This window comes from Chiloscyllium plagiosum, unplaced genomic scaffold (genome assembly GCF_037043375.1).
Source record: "Chiloscyllium plagiosum isolate Xiang-an unplaced genomic scaffold, Cpla_swu_hap1 HiC_scaffold_6, whole genome shotgun sequence".
NCBI classification, from domain to species: Eukaryota; Metazoa; Chordata; class Chondrichthyes; order Orectolobiformes; family Hemiscylliidae; genus Chiloscyllium; species Chiloscyllium plagiosum.
The window spans coordinates 50,153,706-50,176,355 of NW_028270144.1; the positions used below are offsets into that span (position 1 = coordinate 50,153,706).

The window sequence follows — 22,650 nt, forward strand, 5'->3', positions numbered from 1 at the left end:
GGAATTAAGGGCTACGATGAGAATGCGGGTAAGTGGAGTTGAAATGCCCATCAGCCATGATTGAATGGCGGAGTGGACTCGATGGGCCGAATGGCCTTACTTCCACTCCTATGTCTTATGGTCTTATGGTCTTATCGATCTGATCAAATTGAAAACTACACAGGTATGTGTTGTCCACAAAAAGAAGGACCAATGCAACCTGGCCAATTGCCACTCAATATTTTAAAATTCTTTTTATGGGATGTGGGCATCACCAGCTGGGTCAACATTAATAGCCCATCTCAGTTGCCCTGCAAAAAAGGGGTAGTAGTGAATTGCTTTCTTGAATTGCTGCAGTCCATTTTGCCATAGACAACTTTTTTCGGGAGAGAGTTCTGAGTTTTTGACTCTGTGATATTAAAGGAACTATAAGAACTGTGAGGACTAGTAAGACAAGTAAATCATTTGGCCTCTCAAATCTGATACACAATTCAATAGTATCATGGCTGAACTGACATTCCCCACATCCACTTTCCTTTTCCTTCCTCATAACCAAGATTCCCCTATTGATCAAGAATCTCTCTATCTCAGTCTGAAATATACATAATGATGCCCCCAAACTCTCTGCAGCAAGGAGTTTCAAAGATTCACAATCCCTTGCAAGAATAAATTCTTCATCTCAGTCTTAAATTTGGAACCCTTTACTCTGAGACTATGCACTCTGGTCTTAAATTCTCCCATGAGGGAAAACATCCTCTCAGCGTTTACCCTGTCAAGCCCCTTAAAGAATCCTATGTTTCATAGAATCTCTAGAGTGGAAGAAGATCATTTGGCCCATTGAGTCCTAGCCTGCATATCCCTAGACATTAGAGTTTCATAGAGACCACCTCTTATTCTTCTAAACTCCAATAAATAGAGTTTAAACTTAGCTCATATCACAATCCCTCCATCCAAGTGAACCTTCTCTGAACTGCCTCCAAAGAAATATCTTTCCTTAAATAAGGGGACTAAAACAGCTCACACTGTTCCAGATGTCATTTCATCAGCAACTTGTACAGTTGCAGTGAGACTTCACTATTCTTATATACCAATGCCTTTGAAATAAGGGCTAACATTCCATTAGCTTCCCTGATTACTTGTTGCATTTGAGTGCTAGTTTTCTGTGTTTTGTGTGCAAGTTCCCCCAAGTGCCTGTGTGCTGCAACATTCTGCAGTTTTTCTCCATTTGTTATGGCAATATATTTCTAAGTCAAGATAGTGAGTGGTGCAGGAGACCTTACAGGTGAGAGTGTTCAAATGTTCACTCTCAATCATTAATAAACCGATGGAAGAGTTGTCAACAGCACTTTCAAGTCGTACGTACAAAGGGGTAACAGCTCAGACACTCAGTTTGGGTTGCACCAGGGTCACTCAGCTTCTGACTTAGGTCTATCATGGACAAAAGAACTGAATTCCAGAGGTGAGATCAGAGTGACTGGTCTTGACATTAAGGCTGCATTTGATTGATTGTGATATCAAGGAGGCAATGCAAAACTGGAATCAAGTGAAAACCTTCCTCTGGTTGGAGCCATACCTGGCATAAAGGAATGTAGTTGTTTGAGATCAGTCATCTGAGCTCCAGAACATCTCTGGAGGAGTGCCTGAGGGCAATATCCTAGGCCCAACCACTTCTGGCTGTAATAAATGTTGAACTAGCCAGTGACCTCCACCTCTCAAGATCAACATATTCTGAGCGACCGTGAAAGTTTCTATCCGCATTTCCCTGGAGTAGTTGTATAACCAAATATTTTCTAAAACAAACTTGCATTATACATAAGTAAAAATGCAAGATAACTCAATTCGCTCTGCCAATTCCAGTAGAGTATAATCTAAAGACAAATTTACTCTCAATGTTTAGCCGGATCTTAGGGATATCTTTGTTATTTCACTGGCCACATCATGGAAAGGCAATCTTCCATCTCATCATTTTACCACAGCAAAATGACCTTGCCTCAATTTGCTGTTGGTTTCAAAACAGTTTTTAAAAAAACATAAAAATTCAGTCAGCTAGTATTTTCAGTCTTGGATCTCGGGGATGATGAATGGATCTGGATGGGGTTAGTTAAAATCTGACCATTACTGAGATATTATAACAGCAACAAATGTATTGATTACTATAGCATTGATATACCCAGCAGATGGTGGTGTTATTGCCCTCCCACTATTTCAATGGGCAAACTGGAACAATGTAGTTGCCCATTTAGAAACTGTTTGCTTTGCAACAACAAAGCTTAGTCTGTTTTACTAAGATAACTCATGTTTGGACAAGGAGCTAGACTGACAGGAAAATCTCATGACTCTTGGGATCTCTTTCTTTTAAACTGACACAAGAGTAATGGAATTAAACAAGTAGGTAGGATAACACTAACAAGGTACTTTCAGCCAAACATAAAGGTTTCCAGTCCATGGGAGTGAGCAGGTGAATAGAGCTTAGTGAATTGAATGATAAGGATCTCACAGTGATGCAGACTTGCATTAATGTGATGACATTTTAGAAAACTACAGATCTAAGTCCAGAAGAGAGGTACCTCTGGTGAGAGGGGGTGTCAGACCAACTCTCAACAGTTTTTGCTTTAGTTTTTGTTTCAAATTTTCTCAGCCCATGAATGAGCTAAGTGTTTGGGGACTTTAATTTTGGCTACTTTCCAATGGTCGAACAAAGAGGTTGGACAGGAAAATTGCATGAAAAAGCTCTTTTAAATACACGTAGGATTGTGAAATATGCTGAAAGTGGAAATGCTAATATTCCAACTAAAATTGCCTGGAAACTTAAAAAAAGGAGTTCTGAGAATAATTGACAGAGCAGAAGAAGGGTGAAAGCTTTATGCTGGAAAACTAAGAGAAATAAATGAATGGAAAGATCAGAAAAATAGAACACCGGGTGGAACGAAGGTACAAGAAAAGTAATGATTTGTTTAGAAGGAGAAGCACATGAACTGTTAGTGCCAAGAGTCTCCCCCAGTAACACAGAAATTTACACAAGCAGGGGTAAATACTGAAGCGATTGGTGAGATTGCAATCTGCTTATTCCTGCACATGTACGACAGGTTCATCAACATCACGCTTTAGGATGTTAATATCAAAACAGTCCATAAATCGAATTTGATCTTTTTAGAATCATAAAATTTTACAGTACAGAAGGAGGCCATTTGAGCCATTGTATTGGGAGCGGCGTCCGAAAGAGCTGCCCAGCTAGTCCCACTCTCCAGTCCTATCTCTATAGCCCTCTAATTTCATCTCTTTCAAATATATATCCAGCTGTCTTTTCAAGGTACTGCATTCTCCAGGTAGTGCATTCCAATTCCTAACAACTCTCTGGATAAAGAAATTTCTCCTCATGAGCTCTCTTGCTGACAATCTTGAAATTGTAACCCTAGTTGCTGACACATCTCCTAAATCAACCCTGCTCCAAGGAGAATAAGCCTCTAATAATAAGCCTCTCTAATCTTTTCTTGAATACAAAATCGTTCATTCCTGGTATTCTAATAAATTTCCTTTGAACTCTCTCCAGAGCTTTAGCATCCTTCCTTAAATAAAGTGCCCAGAACTGAACACAATATTCTAAATGTAATCTGACCAATGATTTCTGGAGATGCAACAACATTTTCTTTCATTTATACTCCAAGACTCTACTTACAAATCCAAGGATCCCATAAGTCTTCGTAACAAATGTTTCAACTTGCCTGGCCACTTTCAGAGAATCACGTATGTGAATGCCATGGTCCCTCTGCTCCTGTACTTCACTCATAGTTGTACCACTGAGACTGTATGGTCTCTTGTGTTTCTTTCACCAAAATGAATTATCTCACATTTCCCTGCATTGAAATTCTGCATTGCCAGGTGTCTGCCCATTTGACTAACTAGCCACTGTCCCTCTGAAATCGCTCAGCATCACCCTCACAATTCACTATTCACTTTTTTTGTTTTTGAATTCAAATTCTTACAAACTTACCATTGTACCATTTACTTTTTTTAAGGTCATTCAATTAGACAAGCAAATTAATGCTGCCTAAAATCTCTTCCTTTCCAAATGCCAAAAACTAAGTCCAAAGGTGTGCAGCTTAGGTAGATTAGCCATGCTAAATTGTCCCATAGTGTGCAGGGATGTGCAGGCTAAAGAGATTAGTCATGTGGGGTTACTGGAGTAGTTAGGAGAGGTGCGATGCGTGGGATGGTCTTAAATCGGTACTGACTCGATGGGTCGAACGGCCTCTTTCCTTGCTGTAGGGATTCTATGATCCTGAGACGTGACAAGTAATTCTATTCAGCGAATCCATTGCTCGCAGACAAGAGAGGAGCTGAATGAAAATATAAAATCAGACAGGAATATTCCCGACACAGCGCACCTGCAGCAGGTAGAGAGCTAACACCGGGAGAGAGAAAGGGTTCATCAGACTGATTACTTTTAAAATCACCAACCATCGAGGGCCAGCATGGAAGGGAAGTCTTTGCAGTTGGAGACCCCAGTGGAATCTGTCACACAAGTTTTCCAAAGATTGGCCCAGAAAGTGGCCGTGGTGATAACTGTACCGTCGATGGAGGAGACCTTCCAATAGTCTGTGGGCAAAGTTGATGACACCAAAATAAAGCCAGATACGGATAATATGAAGGCAGCGATTTCCAGTGTCATACTCGCCATCCTCAGGAACTCCTGTCAGTAGTGAATCCAGTTGGTTGTGATTGGAGACAGTGTGATTCTAAATCAGCGATTTATTTATTCGCGTTCTATTCAGGTTTGCAAATAAAAAAAAACAGAATCTGGTCTAAATTGTTCTCTCTCGGGGGAAGGTGCACCACACCCGCAATTTCTCAGGTACTAAACAGAAAAGGAACTTTTGCAGAAACTTGTGCTGAGGCTGGTTCCCTTGCGTCACAGGAGGATTATATTCTGGCCACCACTCTGAAATATCCGCCAATGCTCTTCCACATCTGTGAGTTTTATATCTGAAGAAACCATATCAGTCTAACAGAGTTGATCACGCACACTAAATATCGAATAGAAGTTGCATTTACTGAAGATGTAGCGGTAGATAGTCAATTTTCTCTGTTCAACAATCACATTAACGTTGAGGGCGAAAGTGAATTTAAATCCTGTTCACCTAAAACAGGTTGCAAAAATCTTCCACTTCAGCGGATTGAGTGTGCAGAGCAGCAGCGGTTTTTCTTATATATATATATATATATATATATATAAATAATTTGAACAAGTTGGGTCTGTTTCCATTGGAGTTGAGAAGATTGAGAAGCATGAACAGCCTGTTAGGGGAGTGCAATGGATCCGTGAAGGTTATTTTCACTGGAGTTTAGTAGAATGAAAGGGATCTCATACCTTAGTCAGGGACACTTAGTTCTAAACTCTCTGGTCATCAGAAACATCGTTCCTATGTTTACCTTGGCCACGTTTGTTAGGATTTTATAGGTTTCTATGATAACCCCCCCTCATTCTTCTGAACTCCAGTGATTATAGTCCTAACCAATCTAGTCTCTCTTCATACACCCTGCCATCCCACGAAACAGTCTGGTGTGCCTCCACATCTAGAAAATCCTTCCTTAGATAAGAAGACCAAAGCTGCACACAATACTCCAGATGTGATCTCACCAAGGCCCTGTAAAATTGCAGCAAGAATCTTTCTTGTACTTGGATCTTCTTGCTGTTAAAACTAATCCCATCTGCCTCCTTTACTACTTGCTGCACCTGCCTTGTTTACTTTCAGTGAGTGTTGTATGAGGAGACCCAGGTCTCATTGCACCTCTCCCTTGCCCAATCTATCACCATTCAAATAATAAGTTGTCTTCTTAATTTTGCTATCAGAGATTAAGTTTAATTTATATAAGTGTGAGGTGCAGCATTTTGGAAAGGCAAATCAAGACAGAACTTATACACTTAATAGTAAGGTCCTGGGAAGTGTTGCTGAACAAAGAGTTATTCAGTGCAGGCTCATAGTTCCTTGAAAGTGGAATCATAGATAGGTAGGATAGCGAAGAAGGTGTTTGGTATGCTTGCCTTTATTAGTCAGTGCATTGAGTATAGGAGTTGGGCGGTCTTGTTGTGGCTGTACAGTACATTGGTTAGGCCACTACTGGAATACTGTGTGCATTTCTGACCTCCCTATAGTAGGAAGGATGTTGTGAAACTTGAAAGGGTTCCGAAAAGATTTGCAAGGATGTTGCTAGGATTGGAGAGTTTGAGGTATAGGGAGAGGGTGGATAGACTTGAGCTGTTTTCCCTGGAGTGTCTGAGGCTGAGGGCTGACTTAATAGACATTTATAAAATCATGAGGGGCATGGATAGGATAAGTAGACAAGGTCTTTTCCCTGGGGTGGGGGAGTCCAGAACTAGAGGGCATAGTTTTAAGGGGAAAGTAGAAAGATTTTAAAAAGACCTAAGGAACAATGTTTTCACACAGAGGGTGGTGCATGTATGGAATGAGCTGCCAGAGGAAGTGATGGAGGCTGGTACAATTACAGCATTTAAAAGTCATCTGGATGGGTATATGAATAGGAAGGGTTGAGAGGGATATGGGCCAAATGCTGACAAATTGGACAAAATTTATTTAGCATATCTGGTTGGCATGGACGAGTTGGACCAACGAGTCTGTTACTGTGCTGTATGTCTCTATGACTCTAAATATTGTGAAAAGGAAAGTTATGTCTTCAGTTTTGTCCACAAATTGAAAGGAGGTGAGTTACTAGCTGCAGGATTCCTAGCCTTTGATCTTCTTCTGAAGGATCACTCTTCTTTCTCCTCACTGATTCTGCGAGACCTGCTGAGTTTTTCCAGAAATTTCGATTTTCATTTCTGACTTCCAGGATCTAAAATTCTTTGATTTACTTTAACGTCTTGCCAGATCACCAACCTGACTGCAGTTAATTTGGGGCTCTGTTCTGACGATGGCACCTTGATTGCACAGGCAGCCACTGCTTTTGGGATCATTCAACACTAATTTTATGCCTCAGAAGCTCTGGCAGCTCCTGTGCAGTGAGAAACAAAGTTCAAGTCTAGAGACCATTTTTCAAAATGGGATCATTCTGGGATCTGATTCATCCCAGTGTTGCCATCAGCTGAAATCATAAGTATATAACACTAAAATAAGGGTGAAATACAAATCACAAATGTAGCTTTGATGGCATCAGAACAAAAAAAAATCATAATTTTACTATGTTTTAAAATATTTTTTCTGGATCTTTTCCCCAGGGTCCAGGAGTCCAAAACTAGAGGGCACAGTTCAAGTTGAGAGCGAAAAGATTTAAAAGGAACCTAGAAGATAACTTTTTTCACGTACAGGGTGGTATGTGTTAGAATGAGCTGCTGGAGGCAGTGGTGGAAGCTGGAACAAATACAGCATTTAAAATGTATCTGGAAGGGTACATGAATAGGACAGTTTATAGGGATATGGAGCCCTGATGAAGGGCTTATACTCAAAATCTCAATTCACCTGCTCATTGGATGCTGCCTGACCTGCTGTGCTTTTCCAGCACCACACTTTGCAACTTAGAGGGATATGGACCAAATGTTGGCAAATGGGACTAGAATAATTTGGAATATCTGTTTCAATGCTAGACAGCTCTATGACTCAAGACTCTACTTTTAAGCTAAAGAAAAGATAGGACTGATAGAGATGGAAAAACTTATCTTATGGAAGATCAAAGAATGGATTAGATATGAAATGCTGAGATATTTGGTTGCTTTTTATAGACTTTGAATGAAAGTTCTAAAAGGAGGTTAAGAGCAATTGGACTGGATAATTTTAAACATGGATACAGTACAGAAAAGTTGCTGATATGTAAAGCTCAGAAAGAATGAAGTTCTAATGGCATGAACACTAAAATGTTGAGAAAAGTCAGAGAGAAATGGTAGATAATATGTTTTTTGAAACATTCAGAGAATTGGATTATTTTACTAAACTTCAAAAAGGGTTAGCGAGAAAAAGAGAAATGTGAAGACTTGAGACCTGCCTGGCATGCCAGATAGATTGTGAGGGGGATGGGATCCTCAACAGCAAGGAGGCAGGTGTGAGGCCAGAAGGAGATACAGTAATCAGAAATAGCAAAGTGAAGAAACAGGTCAGGCTGAAACACGACATGGAACAAGGAATACCTGTTGGATCAAATTGCATCTATTTCAATGCAATGGTGCTGACATGTAAGTCTGATGAACTCAGGGCATAAGATATACATGCATTTGGAAAGATAGGGTTTGATTAGGAGTAGTCAGCGTGGCTTTGTGAGTGGGGCAAGATGCCTCACAAATTTGTTAGAGTTCTTTGATAAAATGACCAGGAAGGTTGATGAGAGCAAGGCGATAGACATAGTCTATATTGATTTCAGTATGGCCTCTGATAAGGTTCCAAATGGTAAGCTACTCTGGAAGGTTACATCACAAGGAATCCAAGAGGATCTAGCAAGTTGGATACACAATTGGCTTGATGTAGGAAACAAAGGGTAAAGTAGAAGGATACTTCTCGGACTGGAGGTCTGTGACTAGCGGCGTGTGTCAGGAGTCAGTGCTGGGCCCATTGCTGATTTTTATCTATGTCAATGATTCGGATGAGAATGTACAAGGCATGATTAGTAACTTTGCAGATGGCATTAAAATAGGTGGCATGGATAGTGAGGAAGGCTATCAGAAGTTGCATCAGGACCTTGATCAGCTGGGGACTTGGGCCGAGAAATAGTAAATGGAGTTTAATGTAGATAAGTGTGAGATCTTGCACTTTGGAAAGTCAAATCAAGGTAAGGGTTTCATGGTCTATGGCCTCAAGGAGTGTAGTGGAACAGAGGGACCTTGGAGTTCAGGTGCATGGTTCTCTGAAAGTGGAGTCACAGATAGACAGTGCAATGAAGAAAGATTTTGCCACATGAGCCTTCATCAGTCAGAGTACCGAATAAAGGGAGTTGGCAAGTTATGTTTCAGTTGTACAGGACGTTGGTGAGGCCAGACTTGGGGTATCGCATTCAGTTTTGGTTACCTTGCTGAAGGATGTTATTAAACTGAAAAGAGTGCAGAAGAAATTTCCAAGGATGTTGCTGGGACTCAAAGGTCTGAGTTATAGGGCGAAGCTGGATAAGCTGGGACTTTTTCCCTTTCAAGCTTAGGAGACTGAAGGGTATTTTATAGGAGTTTATACGATCATGAGAGGCTTGGATAGGGTGAATGCACTCAGTCTTTGGGGAATTGAGGACTAGAGGGCATCAATTTAAGGATTATTTTTTATTCTTCTGTAGGAATTGAGTGTCGCTGGCTGGCCAGCATTGATAGCCATCCCTATTTTGCCCTTGAGAAGGTGGTATTGAGCTGCCTTCTTGAATCGGTGCAGTCCACTTGCTGAGAGTTGACTCACATTGCCGGTAGGGAGGAATTTCCAGGACTGAAAATGTGTTGCTGGAAAAGCGCAGCAAGTCAGGCAGCATCCAAGGAACAGGAGAATCGACGTTTCGGGCATAAGCCCTTCTTCAGGAATGAGGAAAGTGTGTCCAGTAGGCTAAGATAAAAGGTAGGGAGGAGGGACTTGGGGGAGGGGTTTTGGTGGAGAGAGGTCAAGGTGAGGGTGATAGGCCGGAGTGGGGTGGGGGGCGGAGAGGTCAGGAAGATGATTGCAGGTTAGGAAGGCGGTGCTGAGTTCGAGGGATTTGACTGAGACAAGGTGGGGGGAGGGGAAATGAGGAAACTGGAGAAATCTGAGTTCATCCCTTGTGGTTGGAGGGTTCCTAGGCGGAAGATGAGGTGCTCTTCCTCCAACCGTCGTGTTGCTATGGTCTGGTGATGGAGGAGTCCAAGGACCTGCATGTCCTTGGTGGAGTGGGAGGGGGAGTTAAAGTGTTGGGCTACGGGGTGGTTGGGTTGGTTGGTCCGGGTGTCCCAGAGGTGTTCTCTGAAACGTTCCACAAGTAGGCGGCCTGTCTCCCCAATATAGAGGAGGCCACATCGGGAGGTGAGTTACTCACCACAGTATCCCGAGTCTCTCACCTGCTGTTGTAGCCACTGTGTTTACGTGGTGAGTCCAGTTGAGTTTCTGGTCAATGGTAACCCCAAGGACGTTGACACTGGGGGATTCAGTGATGGTAATACTGATGATTGTCAAGGGGTGGTGGTTAGAGGGGAAAGAATAAAAGGGAACCTGAGTGGCAACATTTTTACACAGAGGGTACACGTATGGAATGCGCTGCCAGTGGAAATTTTTGAGGCAGGTACATTAACAACATTAGTGATTTGTAATGGAAACAAAGTTTTTGAGGAGGTGACCTTTTAACCAATCTCAAAATACCAACAATTGAAGTAGGCTGACATCTGGAAAGATGATCTGTAGTGTGCATTTTGAGCGACTAGTGTTATCTTAATGATTTAGCTGTGAGTGGTTTCATGTTAATTTACCCCTGAGAAAGCTGTAAACATTTGAGCTTGGCCTGAAGGCATATGAACTGCAGTTTTTATCTGTAATAGCATGAACATTCATGTTTCACACAACCGCGTCATGACTTGAGTATTCCTCGATTATCACCATCCAGTCAGATAGTAACTTCTGCTTCAGTGAGATATGTAGAGGTACATGTTGGGAGTAGTACCAGGTGTTTGACAGGATGAAGTGCCAACTATGAATCGACACTTAAAGATTTAAAAGATGGTAAAAAGAAAAAGCACCAGGCTATAGCCAGGTAAGTGATTATAAAATCAGCAATTTATCTCAATAGTTGACTGTGAATTATTAAGGAAATTAATGGAAGGCCATAACTCCATGATACCATATTACTTAATGGTGATGAAGTTCATGGTGTGAGTGCAAACAATTTAGGCTGAATCGTTTTCATCTGTCTTTGGCTAAATGCCAGAAGAGGGTAATCCTTTGAGGGCTCTCAATCACTAGTTGTGCCAATTTTCAGCCTATTAAAATTACACTTTGATAACAAGATATGTCTGAGTGTACAGGTCATGGCCAAGGTTACTGATGTTTCTAACTACAGAGGAACCTCAATTATCCGAATGAGATGGGCGGGCACTATTTCGTTCGGTTAATTGATTATGCTGTTAATTGATTTCCTCTGGGGCTCGGAGTTTTCTGTTAGGTCTGCTCTCCATTCAGGAGACGAGGCAGCAGTGCACAGTGCCGACCCCCACCCGCCCCCCTACCCTGTCCAGCATGGACCTCGGCTCCCCGCCTTCCAACCAACCCCATACACCACCACCACCACCACCCCTCCGCCTCCATCCCCCTCTCCAGGGCATCCGGACTGAACACCAACAACAAGACTGCTGCTGCTGCCTTTTGGGGGCTGAGTCTCCAAATTGCAAGCACATGTGCACACACTAACACATGTACATGACAATGTTGGAGATATTATCTGGGGAAGGGGGATTTAGGGTACACACCTGTGTAGAACTGTAGGGAAGGGGAGGGCAGGGTTTAGGGTACACATCTGTGTAGAACTCTAGGGAAAGTGTTTGGGGATGGGAGAGGGAGGGCGGGAGGTCAGTCATTTGGAGATGGTGTCTGGGCTCCCATCAGTCCAGGACTGTTCTCGGCAGCATTTCAGTCAGCCGAGTTCACTTTTAACTACCGCAAACAAAAGACGCGATCAGTGTTGGAAACGTGTCTAAGATACAATCTATCTATCGGGACCTTGAGATCTCCTTCTGATATTCCGATAATTGATATTCAGATAATCGAGATTCCTGTGTAGTGGTGAAGGTTTCTGCTGTCGAACGTTTTGCTAAACTGATCCAGGGCACCCATGGCCCTGGCATATACTATTAATGCGCTGGATTGCTTTGGTATATCGGAAATAAAGAATGACAAATGAATGACCAATTGCCTTACTCCCATTCATCAACAGAGTGTTGGAAGGAGTTCTCAACAGTGCTGTCAGGAGGACTTGGTCTGTCCTTGTTTAGAACATGATTATTAATGCTCAGTTTGTGTACTGCCGCAATGACTTGGCTGCTGAGCCGAGTAAAACTGTTGACCAATCATAGAGAGGATTTAAAAAAAAAAATGCACACCAGAAGTCAAATGAAACTGATTTACCTTGACAGCAAAGCAGTGTTCTGACCAATGCGACAGTTCCAGGATAGGAGTTCTAAGATTTTGAGCTACTAACACTAAAGGATATATTTCCAAGCCAAACTAGTGAGTGGCTTGGAGGGCAACTTTCAGGTGGTGATGCTTCCTTGTATCCTCTACCCTTCTGGGGTGACATGGTGGCTCAGTGGTTAGCACTAATGCTTCACAATACCAGGGACTCAGGTTCAATTCCAGCCTCAGGCCACTGTATGGAGTTTGCACATTCTCCCTGTATCTGCATGGGTTTCCTCCCACGATCCAAAGATGTGAGCTGGCCATGCTAAATTGCTGATAGTGTTCAGGGATATCTAGGTTAGGTATATTGGTCGGGGTAAATATAGGATAATCGGGTGGGGGAATGGGTTTGGGTGGGTTATTCTTTGGAAGGTCGGTTGGTGTGGACTTGTTGGGCCGAAGGGCCTGTTTCGACATTGTAGGGATTCTATGAATTCAAAAGGCATTTGGAAAAATACAAGGATAGGAAAGGATATGGGCCTATTGTAGGGAAATGGGGTTAGCATGGTTTGACATTTTGTTTGTCATGGACCAGTTTAGACCAAAGGGCTTGTGTCCATGCTGTGGGACTCTGTGACACAGTGGATAAAGTTAATAGACAGGACTTTATGACAGCAATTAAGGATTTTTAAAAAATTAGTTCATTGGAAGTGGGCATCGTTGGCTGGCCAGTATTTATTGCCCATCCCTAGTTGCCCTTGCAAAGGTGGTGTTGAGCTACATTCTTGATCTGTTGTCCATGTGCTGTAGTTTGACCCACAATGACTTTAGAGAGGGAATTCCAATATTCTGATCCAGTGACAGTGGTGATATACTTAGAAGTTATGTTTGGAGGGAACTTGCTGATGGTGGTGTTCCCATGTATCTCCTGACTTTGTCCTTTGAGGTGGAAATGGTCTCGCACTTAAAAGGTGATGTCTAAGGAGTTTTGGTGAATTTCTGCCGTGAGCTTGTAGATAGTACGTTTTGCATCTACTGAGTGTCGATGGTGGAGATAGGTGATGTTTGTGGAAATGGTGCCAATCAGGTGGATTTGTTTGCCCTGGATTGTGTCAAACTTATTGAATATTTTTGAAGCCAAAGTCATCCAGGCAAGCGGGGAGTATTCAACAAACGCATGCCTTGTGCCTTACAGATGGTGCATAGGCTTTGGCCAATCAGGAGTGAGTTACTTGTCGCAGTATTGCTAGCAGTGCCACATGCTAGTCAGAGTAGGGAAAGCAGGATAGCTAAGATGACTACATGGCTTGAAGAATGGTGTAAGAGGGAGGCATTCAAATTCCTGGTACATTGGAAATGGTTCTGGGAGAGGTGGGACCAGTCCAAATCAGATGGTCTGCACCTGGGCAAGACTGGAACCATGCAGGAAGTTGGAGTGAAGTAAAGAGTGGACAGAAACAATGGACAGTAAGGGGAAAAAGTGAAAGGGGAAAAAGTGAAAGTGAAAACAGAGAACCAAGGACAGTCACATTACCCCATGATTTGAAAAGGAGAATAAATATCAAAAAAATTAGCCTGAAGGCTCTGTGGCTTAATGCAAGGAGCATTTGTAATAAGATGGATGAATTAATTGCACAGACGGTTGTAAATGGATATGATGTAATTGGGATTAGATTAGATTACATTACATTACAGTGTGGAAACAGGCCCTTCGGCCCAACAAGTCCACACCGACCCGCCGAAGCGCAACCCACCCATACCCCTACATTTACCCCTTACCTAACACTACGGGCAATTTAGCATGGCCAATTCACCTGACCTGCACATCTTTGGACTGTGGGAGGAAACCGGAGCACCCGGAGGAAACCCACGCAGACACGGGGAGAACGTGCAAACTTCACACAGTCAGTCGCCTGAGGCGGGAATTGAACCCGGGTCTCAGGCGCTGTGAGGCAGCAGTGCTAACCACTTTGCCACCGTGCCGCCCATCATGGAGACCTAGCTCCAGGATGACCAAGGATGGGAACTCAACATTCAGGATCATTTAATTTTCAGGAAAGTTAGATGGAAAGGAAAGAGAGATTAACACAATAGTAAGAGAGGACATTAGCCTGGATGATGTGGAGCCTGCATGGATGGACCTGTGGAACACCAAAGGGAAAAAGATGTTAGTAGCAGTTGTGTATAAACCACTAAACAGTAATTGTGACGATGGGGATTGTATCAACAATGAAATTAGAGATGCATGCAGTTATCATGCGTGACTATAATCTACATATTGATTGGACTAACCAAACTAATAGCAAGGCAATACAGGAGGATTTCCTGGAATGTATGAGGGATGGTTTCCTTGATTAATCTTTGCTGGAAAAGCACAGCAGGTCAGTCAGCATCCGAAGAGCAGGAAAATCAACATTTTGGGCAAAAACCATTCCTGATGAAAGGCTTATGCCCGGAACGTCGCTTTTCCTGCTCCACGGATGCTGCCTGACCTGCTGTGCTTTTCCAGCACCACTCTGATCTAAACTCTGGTTTCCAACAGCTGCAGTCTTCATTTTTGCCTCCTTGATTAATATGTCAAGGAACCAACTGGAGAGCATGCCATCCTAGACTGGGTATTGTGTAATGAGAATGATTATTTAGCAACCTTTGGGAAGAGTGACCATAATATGGTAGAATTCTTCATTAACGTGAGAGTGACACAATTAAATCTGAGACTAGGGACCTGAATTTAAACAAAGCTAACTTTGATGGTAGGAGGCATGCATTGGTTTGAATAAGCTGACCAAGGATACCTATGGGGTTGATGATGGGTAGGCAATGGCAGACAATTAAAGAACCCATGAACATAAAGAACTTCAACAATTGTCTATCTGGCATAAGAATAAAACAGGGAAGGTAGCTCAACCATGGCTAACAAAGGAAATCAGGAATAGTTAAAGCCAAAGAGGAGGCATATAAGTTGGCCAGAAAAAGCAGCAAACCTGAGGACTGAGAGAAATTTAAAATTTGGCAGAGGAGAGTTTAATTCAGAAAGTGAAAATAGAATATGCATGTAATAGATGTATTGGTGATCATATTCCAGCATTCTGTCGACCCAGGAAGAGTTCCAATGGACTGGAGGGCATGTAAAGTAACTCTACTCTTTAAAAAAGGAGGGAGAGAGAAAATGGGGAAGTATAGGCTGGTTAGACTGACATTGGTGGTCAGGAAATGCTGGAGTCAATGATTAAGAATGTTATCATTGAGCATTTGGAAAACGGTGATAGAATTGGTCATAGTCACGAAAGGGAAATCATGCTTGACAAATCATCTGGAATCTTTTGATGATAAGACCAGTAGAGTGGACAAGGATGAATCAGCAAATGTTCTATATATAGACTTTTCAAGAAGCTTTTGACAAGGTTTCACTTAAGAGATTAGTGCGGAAGAATCAAGGTCATGGTATTAGAGGTAATATATTGACATGGATAGAGAACTGGTTGGCAGACAGGAAACAGAGAGTTGGAATAAACAGGTCCTTTTCAGAGTGACAGGCAGTGATGAGTTGGGTGCTGCAGAGTTCAGTGCTGGGATCTCAGCTGTTCACAATATACATTAACAATTTGGATGAAGGAATGGATTGCAATATCTCCGAATTTGCAGATGTTGGGTGGCATGTGTGTATTGTAAGGAGGATGCTAATAGGCTGCAGGGTGATTTGGACAAACTGGCTAAGTGGGAAAATATTTGGCAAACGCAATGTATTGCAAATAAATGTGAAGTTATACACTTTGTTTGCAAAACCAGGAGGCAGCTTGTTATCTGAATGGTGGAAGCTTAGATAAAAGTGAGGTGCCAACGAGACCTGGGTGTCATTGAAGGCTGGCATGGAGATACAGCATGTGGTGAGGAAAGATAATGGCATGCCTGTCTTCATAGTGAGAGGATTTGAGTTTTGGAGTTAGGATTTTTTGCTGCAGTTATACAGGGTCTTGAGTATTGTGTGCAGTTTGGTTTTCTAGTCAGAGGAAGGACATTCTTGCTATTGAGGGAGTCTACCGAAGACTAGACTGAGTCTCAGGATGGCAGGACTGACATATGAGGAAAGATTGGATCGACTGGGATTGTATTCACTGAAATTTAGAATAATGAGGAGGGAGCATATAGAAACATGTACAATTCTGATGGGACTGAACAGTCGAGATCTGGGAAGAATGTTCCTGACGTTGGTGAAGTCTCGAACTAGGGGTCGAAATCTAAGAATAAAGGGGAAACAAAGTTAAAAATCACACAGTACTAGGTTACAGTCGCAACAGTTTTATTTGGAAGCACTAGCTTTCGAAGTACTGCCTCTTCATCAGGTGGTTGTGGAGCATGACCATAAGACAGAATTTATAGCAAAAGGTTACAATATCATGCAGCTGAAACATATTATACAAACTTAGATTAAGTCTTTCATTTTTTAGAATAGTTTTGCTAGTTTTGGTTTGTTAATATGTAAATCCAAGAACTCCTTTTAAGTCACATTCTCAAGATAACTTCAGGTTTTCTAACAAAATGTGTCACCTTAGCTCAGACAATGCATTAAAGTTATGAGGTTAAAGTCTGTCTGTCCCAATCTTGTGTCAGACTGGTTCTATTTCAAGTGGGATTTACAGAATCTTACATTGATTCACTGTAGGTAAAACATAATTCTGCAAATACAGATTCACCCCATAAACTTGTGTGTGTGTGCGTGCAGGAGAAACAGAGTGAGTGTGTGTATGTGAATCTGTGTGTGTGGGTGTGAGTGCATGTGAGAGTATGTGTAAGCTTGGTAGAGTATGTGTGTGAGTGTGATGGGGTGTTAGCCCGTGAGACAGCAGTCCGGGACATTTGGCCTCAGACCTTCGGATGACCATCCTCAAAGGTGGACCTCAGGACAAGCAACAATGCAAAGTAGCTGAGCAGAGGCTGATAGCGAAGTTTGGTACCCATGGGGATGGCCTCAACAGGGACCTTGGGTTCATGTCACACTATAGGTGACTCCCCACTGCACTATACACTACCTGACACACACACACTCATACTCTTACATACTCACACACTAACACAGACCCTCTCTCATACACAAGCTCTCTCTTATATGCACAAACATAAACTCCCACACTCACACCCACACTCACACCTCTCACAGGTTTATATCCCATCACACTCACACACATACTTTACCAAGCGTACAAACACACCTACACATACTTAGGAGTTCAACCTGGAAAAGTGTGAAGTGATTCACTTTGGAAGATTGAATTTGAATGCAGATTACAAGATTAAGAGCAAAATTCTTGGCAGTGTAGAGGAACAGAGAGATCTGGGGGTCCATGCCCAGAGATCCCTCAAAGTTGCCACCCAAGTTGATAGGGTTGTTAAGAAGACGTATGGTGTGTGGGCTTTCATTAGCAGAAGGTTTGAGTTTAAGAGCTGTGAGGTTATGCTGCAGTCTATAATACCCTGGTTAGACCACACTTGGAATATGGAGAAAGTGAGGACTGTAGATGCTGGAGATCAGAGTCAAAAAGTGTGGTGCTGGAAAAGCACAGCATCCAGATAGCATCCAAGGAGTAGGAGAATTGTCACTTCGGACATAACCATTCCTGATGAAGGGCTTATGCCCGAACCTTTGACTCTCCTGCTCCTTGGATGCCTCCTGACCTGCTGTGTTTTTCCAGTGCCACACTTTTTGACACGCTTGGAATATTGTGTTTAGTTCTGGTCACCTCATTATAAGAAGGATGTGGAAGCTTTAGAGAGGGTGCAGAGGAGATTTACCAGGATGCTGCCTGGACTGGAGGGCATGTCTTATGAAGATAGGTTGAGGCAGCTAGGACTTTTCTCATTGGAGTGAAGAAAGATGAGAGGTGACTTGATAGAGTTGTACAAGATGATGAGAGGATAGATAGCATGGATAACCAGAGACTTTTTCCTAGGGCAGAAATGGCTTTCACGAAGGGACATAGTTTTAAGGTGATTGGAGGAAGGTTTAGAGGAGATGTCAGAGGTCGGTACTTTACACAGAGAATGTTGTGTGCATGAAATGCACTGCTAGCAGTGGTAGTAGGCTATTGGATAAGCACATGGATGCTAGTAAAATGTAGGGTATGTAGGTTAATTTGAACTTAGAGTAGGATAAAAGGTCAGCACAACATCGAGGGCCAAAGAGTCTGTACTGCGCTGTACTGTTCTATGTTAGGAAGTGGTCAGCACGTAGTGTCCTTGAGACCCTTCGGGATAAGGAGAGGGCGGATCCTATCGAGCGGTTCCCTGAGCAGACTGTCAAAGCCATTTGGCAGAATGCCTCATCGCCAGAAGTTTCCAACAAGCACCAAGACATGGCTTGGCTGGTGGTGAGAAGGGCTCTGCCTGTGAGATCCTTTATGCACGCCCGGACTCTCAGCCCTCGAAGCGGCTGCGGGGGGGACGAGACTGTCACACACCTCCTTCTATGTGCCTATGCAGAGGAAGTCTGGAGAGGAATGCAGTGGTGTTTGTCGAGGTTCGTCCCGAGCAGCGCCGTGACGCGGGACTCCGTGCTCTACGGTCTGTTCCCTGGGACGCACACCAAGACGAACATCAACTGTGCCTGGAGGATCATCAACTCGGTGAAGGACGCTCTCTGGGTGGTCCGAAACCTGCTGATCTTCCAGCTGAAGGAGTTGACCCCGACTGAGTGTTGCAGACTGGCACATTCCATGGTCCAGGACTATGTGTTGAGTGATGCGCTGAAGCTTGGGGCAGCTGCCGCCAAGGCGCGGTGGGGAAAGACCACTGTGTAAAGTCTGCCTGCCTAACGAAGAACAGGGGGCCCATGCAGTCATTTGGGCTCTGCTGATGCCTCAGCTAATCATATGGGCATATGATTGAAAAATGTACAGACCTGTATAAAAATGATAAATTCTGATCTCTGTATGTACATGTTTACATATGAATGGCATGACCAACTGTACAGACCATCAAATTATTTTATGAATAAAGTATATTTTTGAAATAAAAAAAAATGCTTCTGGGCACTACATTGAGTGGGACGATGGCAGAGGAAAAGAAAGCGCAGTAACCCTCCAAGAAGGGCACTAAGAAAGCAGTGAAGAAGGCGCCAGTGAAGGGCGGCAAGAAGAGGAGGCGGTCCAGGAAAGAAAGTTACTCCATCTACATCTACAAAGTGATGAAACAGGTTCACCCTGACACCAGCATCTCCTCCAAGTCCATGAGCATCAGAAACTCGCTCGTAAACGATATTTTCGAGGGTATCGCGGGGGGAGGCTTCCCGCCTGGTCCATTACAACAAGCGCAGCACCATCAGCTCCAGGGAGATCCAGACTGCCGTGCGGCTGCGGCTGCGGCTGCTGCTGCCCAGGGAGCTGGCCAAGCACACCATGTTGGAGGGCACCAAGGCTGTGACCAAGTACACCAGCTCCAAGTGAAGGACCGCATAGCACTGAGACAAACATACATCCACAACCCTCTTAAGGGCACCACAGTAGATAACATTATCACTGCGGGGAAGTCGATTGTCAATTTATCGGACCACACCCTTTGACCAGAAGAGATTGAAGTCCTGAGCAGTGGTCTCAATTTCAAGGTGCCAACAGAGATCCCAATCAACCCAATGATGAACTAGAACAGTCATCACAGGGATCTATAGAGGAGCAACCAAAGAAGGAGTCAACTTGAACCCCACCGGAGCTGCTGCACTGGGCTTGACATGTCTGTTCAAGCCGTCAGGAAATATATAAATGTCAGGTTCATCAGCTGTATTCACAGGTAGAGCAAAACATCATCCATTCACAACGCAACACCATCCATGCTTTCAAAACCAATCACAATATTGTCATCAAACCAGCAGATAAAGGAAGAGCCATTGTCATTCAGAATAGAACAGATTACTACAAGGATGTGTACCGACAACTGAACAACCAGGAACACTACAGGCAACTACCAGCTGATCTGACCAAACAGCATACCCGTGAACTAAACATATTGATCAGGACTTTGGATCCAGTCCTTCAGAGTTCCCGATGCGCCCTCATCCCACATACATTTGCTTGGGTGACTTCTACTGCCTTTCAACGATACACAAAGCCAACACACCAGGATGTCCCATCGTATCAGGCAGTGGGACCCTGTGTGAGAATCTCTCCGGCTATGTCGAAGGCGTCTTGAAATCCATTGTACAGGGGATCCCCAGTTTCTGTCGCAACACTACGGATTTCTTACAGAAATCCAGCACCACGGACCAATCAAACCGGGAACGTTCCTCGTCACAATGGACGTTTCAGCACTCTACACCAGCTTCCCCCACAATGATGGCATCACGGCAACAGTCTCAGTACTCAACACCAATAACTGCCAATCTCCAACACTGTCCTACAACTCAGCCACTTTATATTCGATCACAACGTCTTCACCTTTGACAACCAGTTCTTCATCCAGACATATGGAACAGCCATGGGGACCAAATTTGCACCCTAATATGCCAACATCTTCATGCACAGGTTCAAACAAGACTTCTTCTCTGCGCAGGATTTCCAACCAACATTATACACCAGGTACAGTGACGACATTTTCTTCCTCTGGACCCATGACAAGGAATCACTGATAAAACTACACAGTGATATCAACAAGTTTCATCCCACCATCAAACTCACCATGGGCTACTCTCTACTATCTATCTCATTCTTGGACAACAGGATCTGGACCAGATGGGCCAATGGGCTGAGAAGTGGCAGATGGGGTTTAATTCAGATAAATGCGAGGAGCTGCATTTTGAGAAAGCAAATCTTAGCAGGATTTATACACTTAATGGTAAGGTCCTAGGAAGTGTTGCTGAACACGTGGGCGGCACGGTGGCACAGTGGTTAGCACTGCTGCCTCACAGTGCCTGAGACCCGGGTTCAATCCCCGCCTCAGGCGACTGACTGTGTGGAGTTTGCACGTTCTCCCCGTGTCTGCGTGGGTTTCCTCCAGGTGCTCCGGTTTCCTCCCACAGTCCAAAGATGTGCAGGTCAGGTGAATTGGCCATGCTAAATTGCACCTAGTGTTAGGTAAGGGGTAAATGTAGGGGTATGGGTGGGTTATGCTTCGGCGGGTCGGTGTGGACTTGTTGGGCCTGTTGGGCCCGAAGGGCCTGTTTCCACACTGTAATGTAATGTAATGTAATCTAATCTAAAGAGACCTTGGAGTGCAGGTTCATAGCTCCTTGAAAGTGGAGTCGCAGGTAGATAGGATAGTGAAGAAGGCGTTTGGTATGCTTTCCTTTATTGGTCAGAGTATTGAGAACAGGAGTTGAGAGGTCATGTTGCGGCTGTACAGGACATTGGTTAGGCCACTGTTGGAATATTGCGTGCAATTCTGGTCTCCTTCCTATCGGAAAGATATTGTGAGACTTGAAAGGGTTCAGAAAAGACTTATTAGGATGTTGCCAGGGTTGGAGGATCTGAGCTACAGGGAGAAGCTGAACAGGCTGGGGCTGTTTTCCCTGGAGCATCGGAGGCTGAGGGGTGACTTTATAGAGGTTTACAAAATAATGAGGGGCATGGATAGGATAAATATGGGGTCGGGGAGTCAGAACTAGAGGGCATAGGTTTAGGGTGAGAGGGGAAAGATATAAAAGAGACCTAAGGGGCAACGTTTTCACGCAGAGGGTGGTACGTGTATGGAATGAGCTGCCAGAGGATGTGGTGGAGGCTGGTAAGAGGCATTTGGATGGGTATATGAATAGGAAGGGTTTGGAGAGATATGGGCCGGGCGCTGGCAGGTGGGACTAGATTGGGTTGGGATATCTGGTCAGCATGGACGGGTTGGACCGAAGGGTCTGTTTCCATGCTGTACATCTCTATGACTCTATGACATTCACCTCCATCAAGGATGAACACCTCTGCACCACACTCTACCACAAACACACAGACAACCTCACAATGCTACACTTCTCCAGCTTCCACCCAAAACATATTAAAACAGCCATCCCCTATGGACAAGCCCTACATGTACACTGGATCTGTTCAGATGAGGAGGAACGTGACGGGCACCTGGAAGTACTCAGGGATGCCCTCATAAGAATGGGGTATGATGCTCAACTCATCAACTGCCAGTTCCCTCATGCCACAGCAAGGAACCGTAATGACCTCCTCAGGAGACAGACATGTGCTGCAACTGACAGGGTACCCTTCTTTGTCCAGTACTTCCCAGGAGCTGAAAATCTACACCATGTTCTTCACGGATTGCAACACATTATCAATGAGGATGAGCACCTTGCCAAGACCTTCCCCACGCTTCCATTGCTCGCCTTTAAACAACCACCAAACCTCAAACAGATCGTTGTTCGTAGCAAGCTGCCCGGCTCTCAGGACAACTCCATACAACCCTGTCACAGTAGGCACTGCAAGACGTGTCAGAGTGTGGACATAGATACCACCATTACGTGTGGGGACACCTCCCACCATGTCTGTGGCGGATACTCATGCGACTCAGCCAATGTTGTCAATCTTATACACTGCAGGCAAGGATGCCCTGAGGCATGATACATTGGTGAAACCGAGCAGAGACTTCAGCAACGGGTGAATGGGCACCGCACAACAATCAACAGACAGGAGTGTTCCCTCCAGTT

At 43.9% G+C, this 22,650-nt stretch overlaps 1 protein-coding gene across 1 annotated transcript in view; it reads right to left on the minus strand.

Moving 5' to 3' along the window:
- The window catches only part of LOC122551043 (claudin-10-like), a 72,166-nt gene extending 67,509 nt beyond the window's left edge, over positions 1 to 4,657 (minus strand). The window contains exon 1 of the mRNA XM_043692686.2: positions 4,438 to 4,657. Within this exon, the coding sequence (XP_043548621.2) occupies positions 4,438 to 4,657 (220 nt within the window). The remainder of the gene's footprint in view (positions 1 to 4,437) is intronic.
- Positions 4,658 to 22,650: the final 17,993 nt, after the last annotated feature.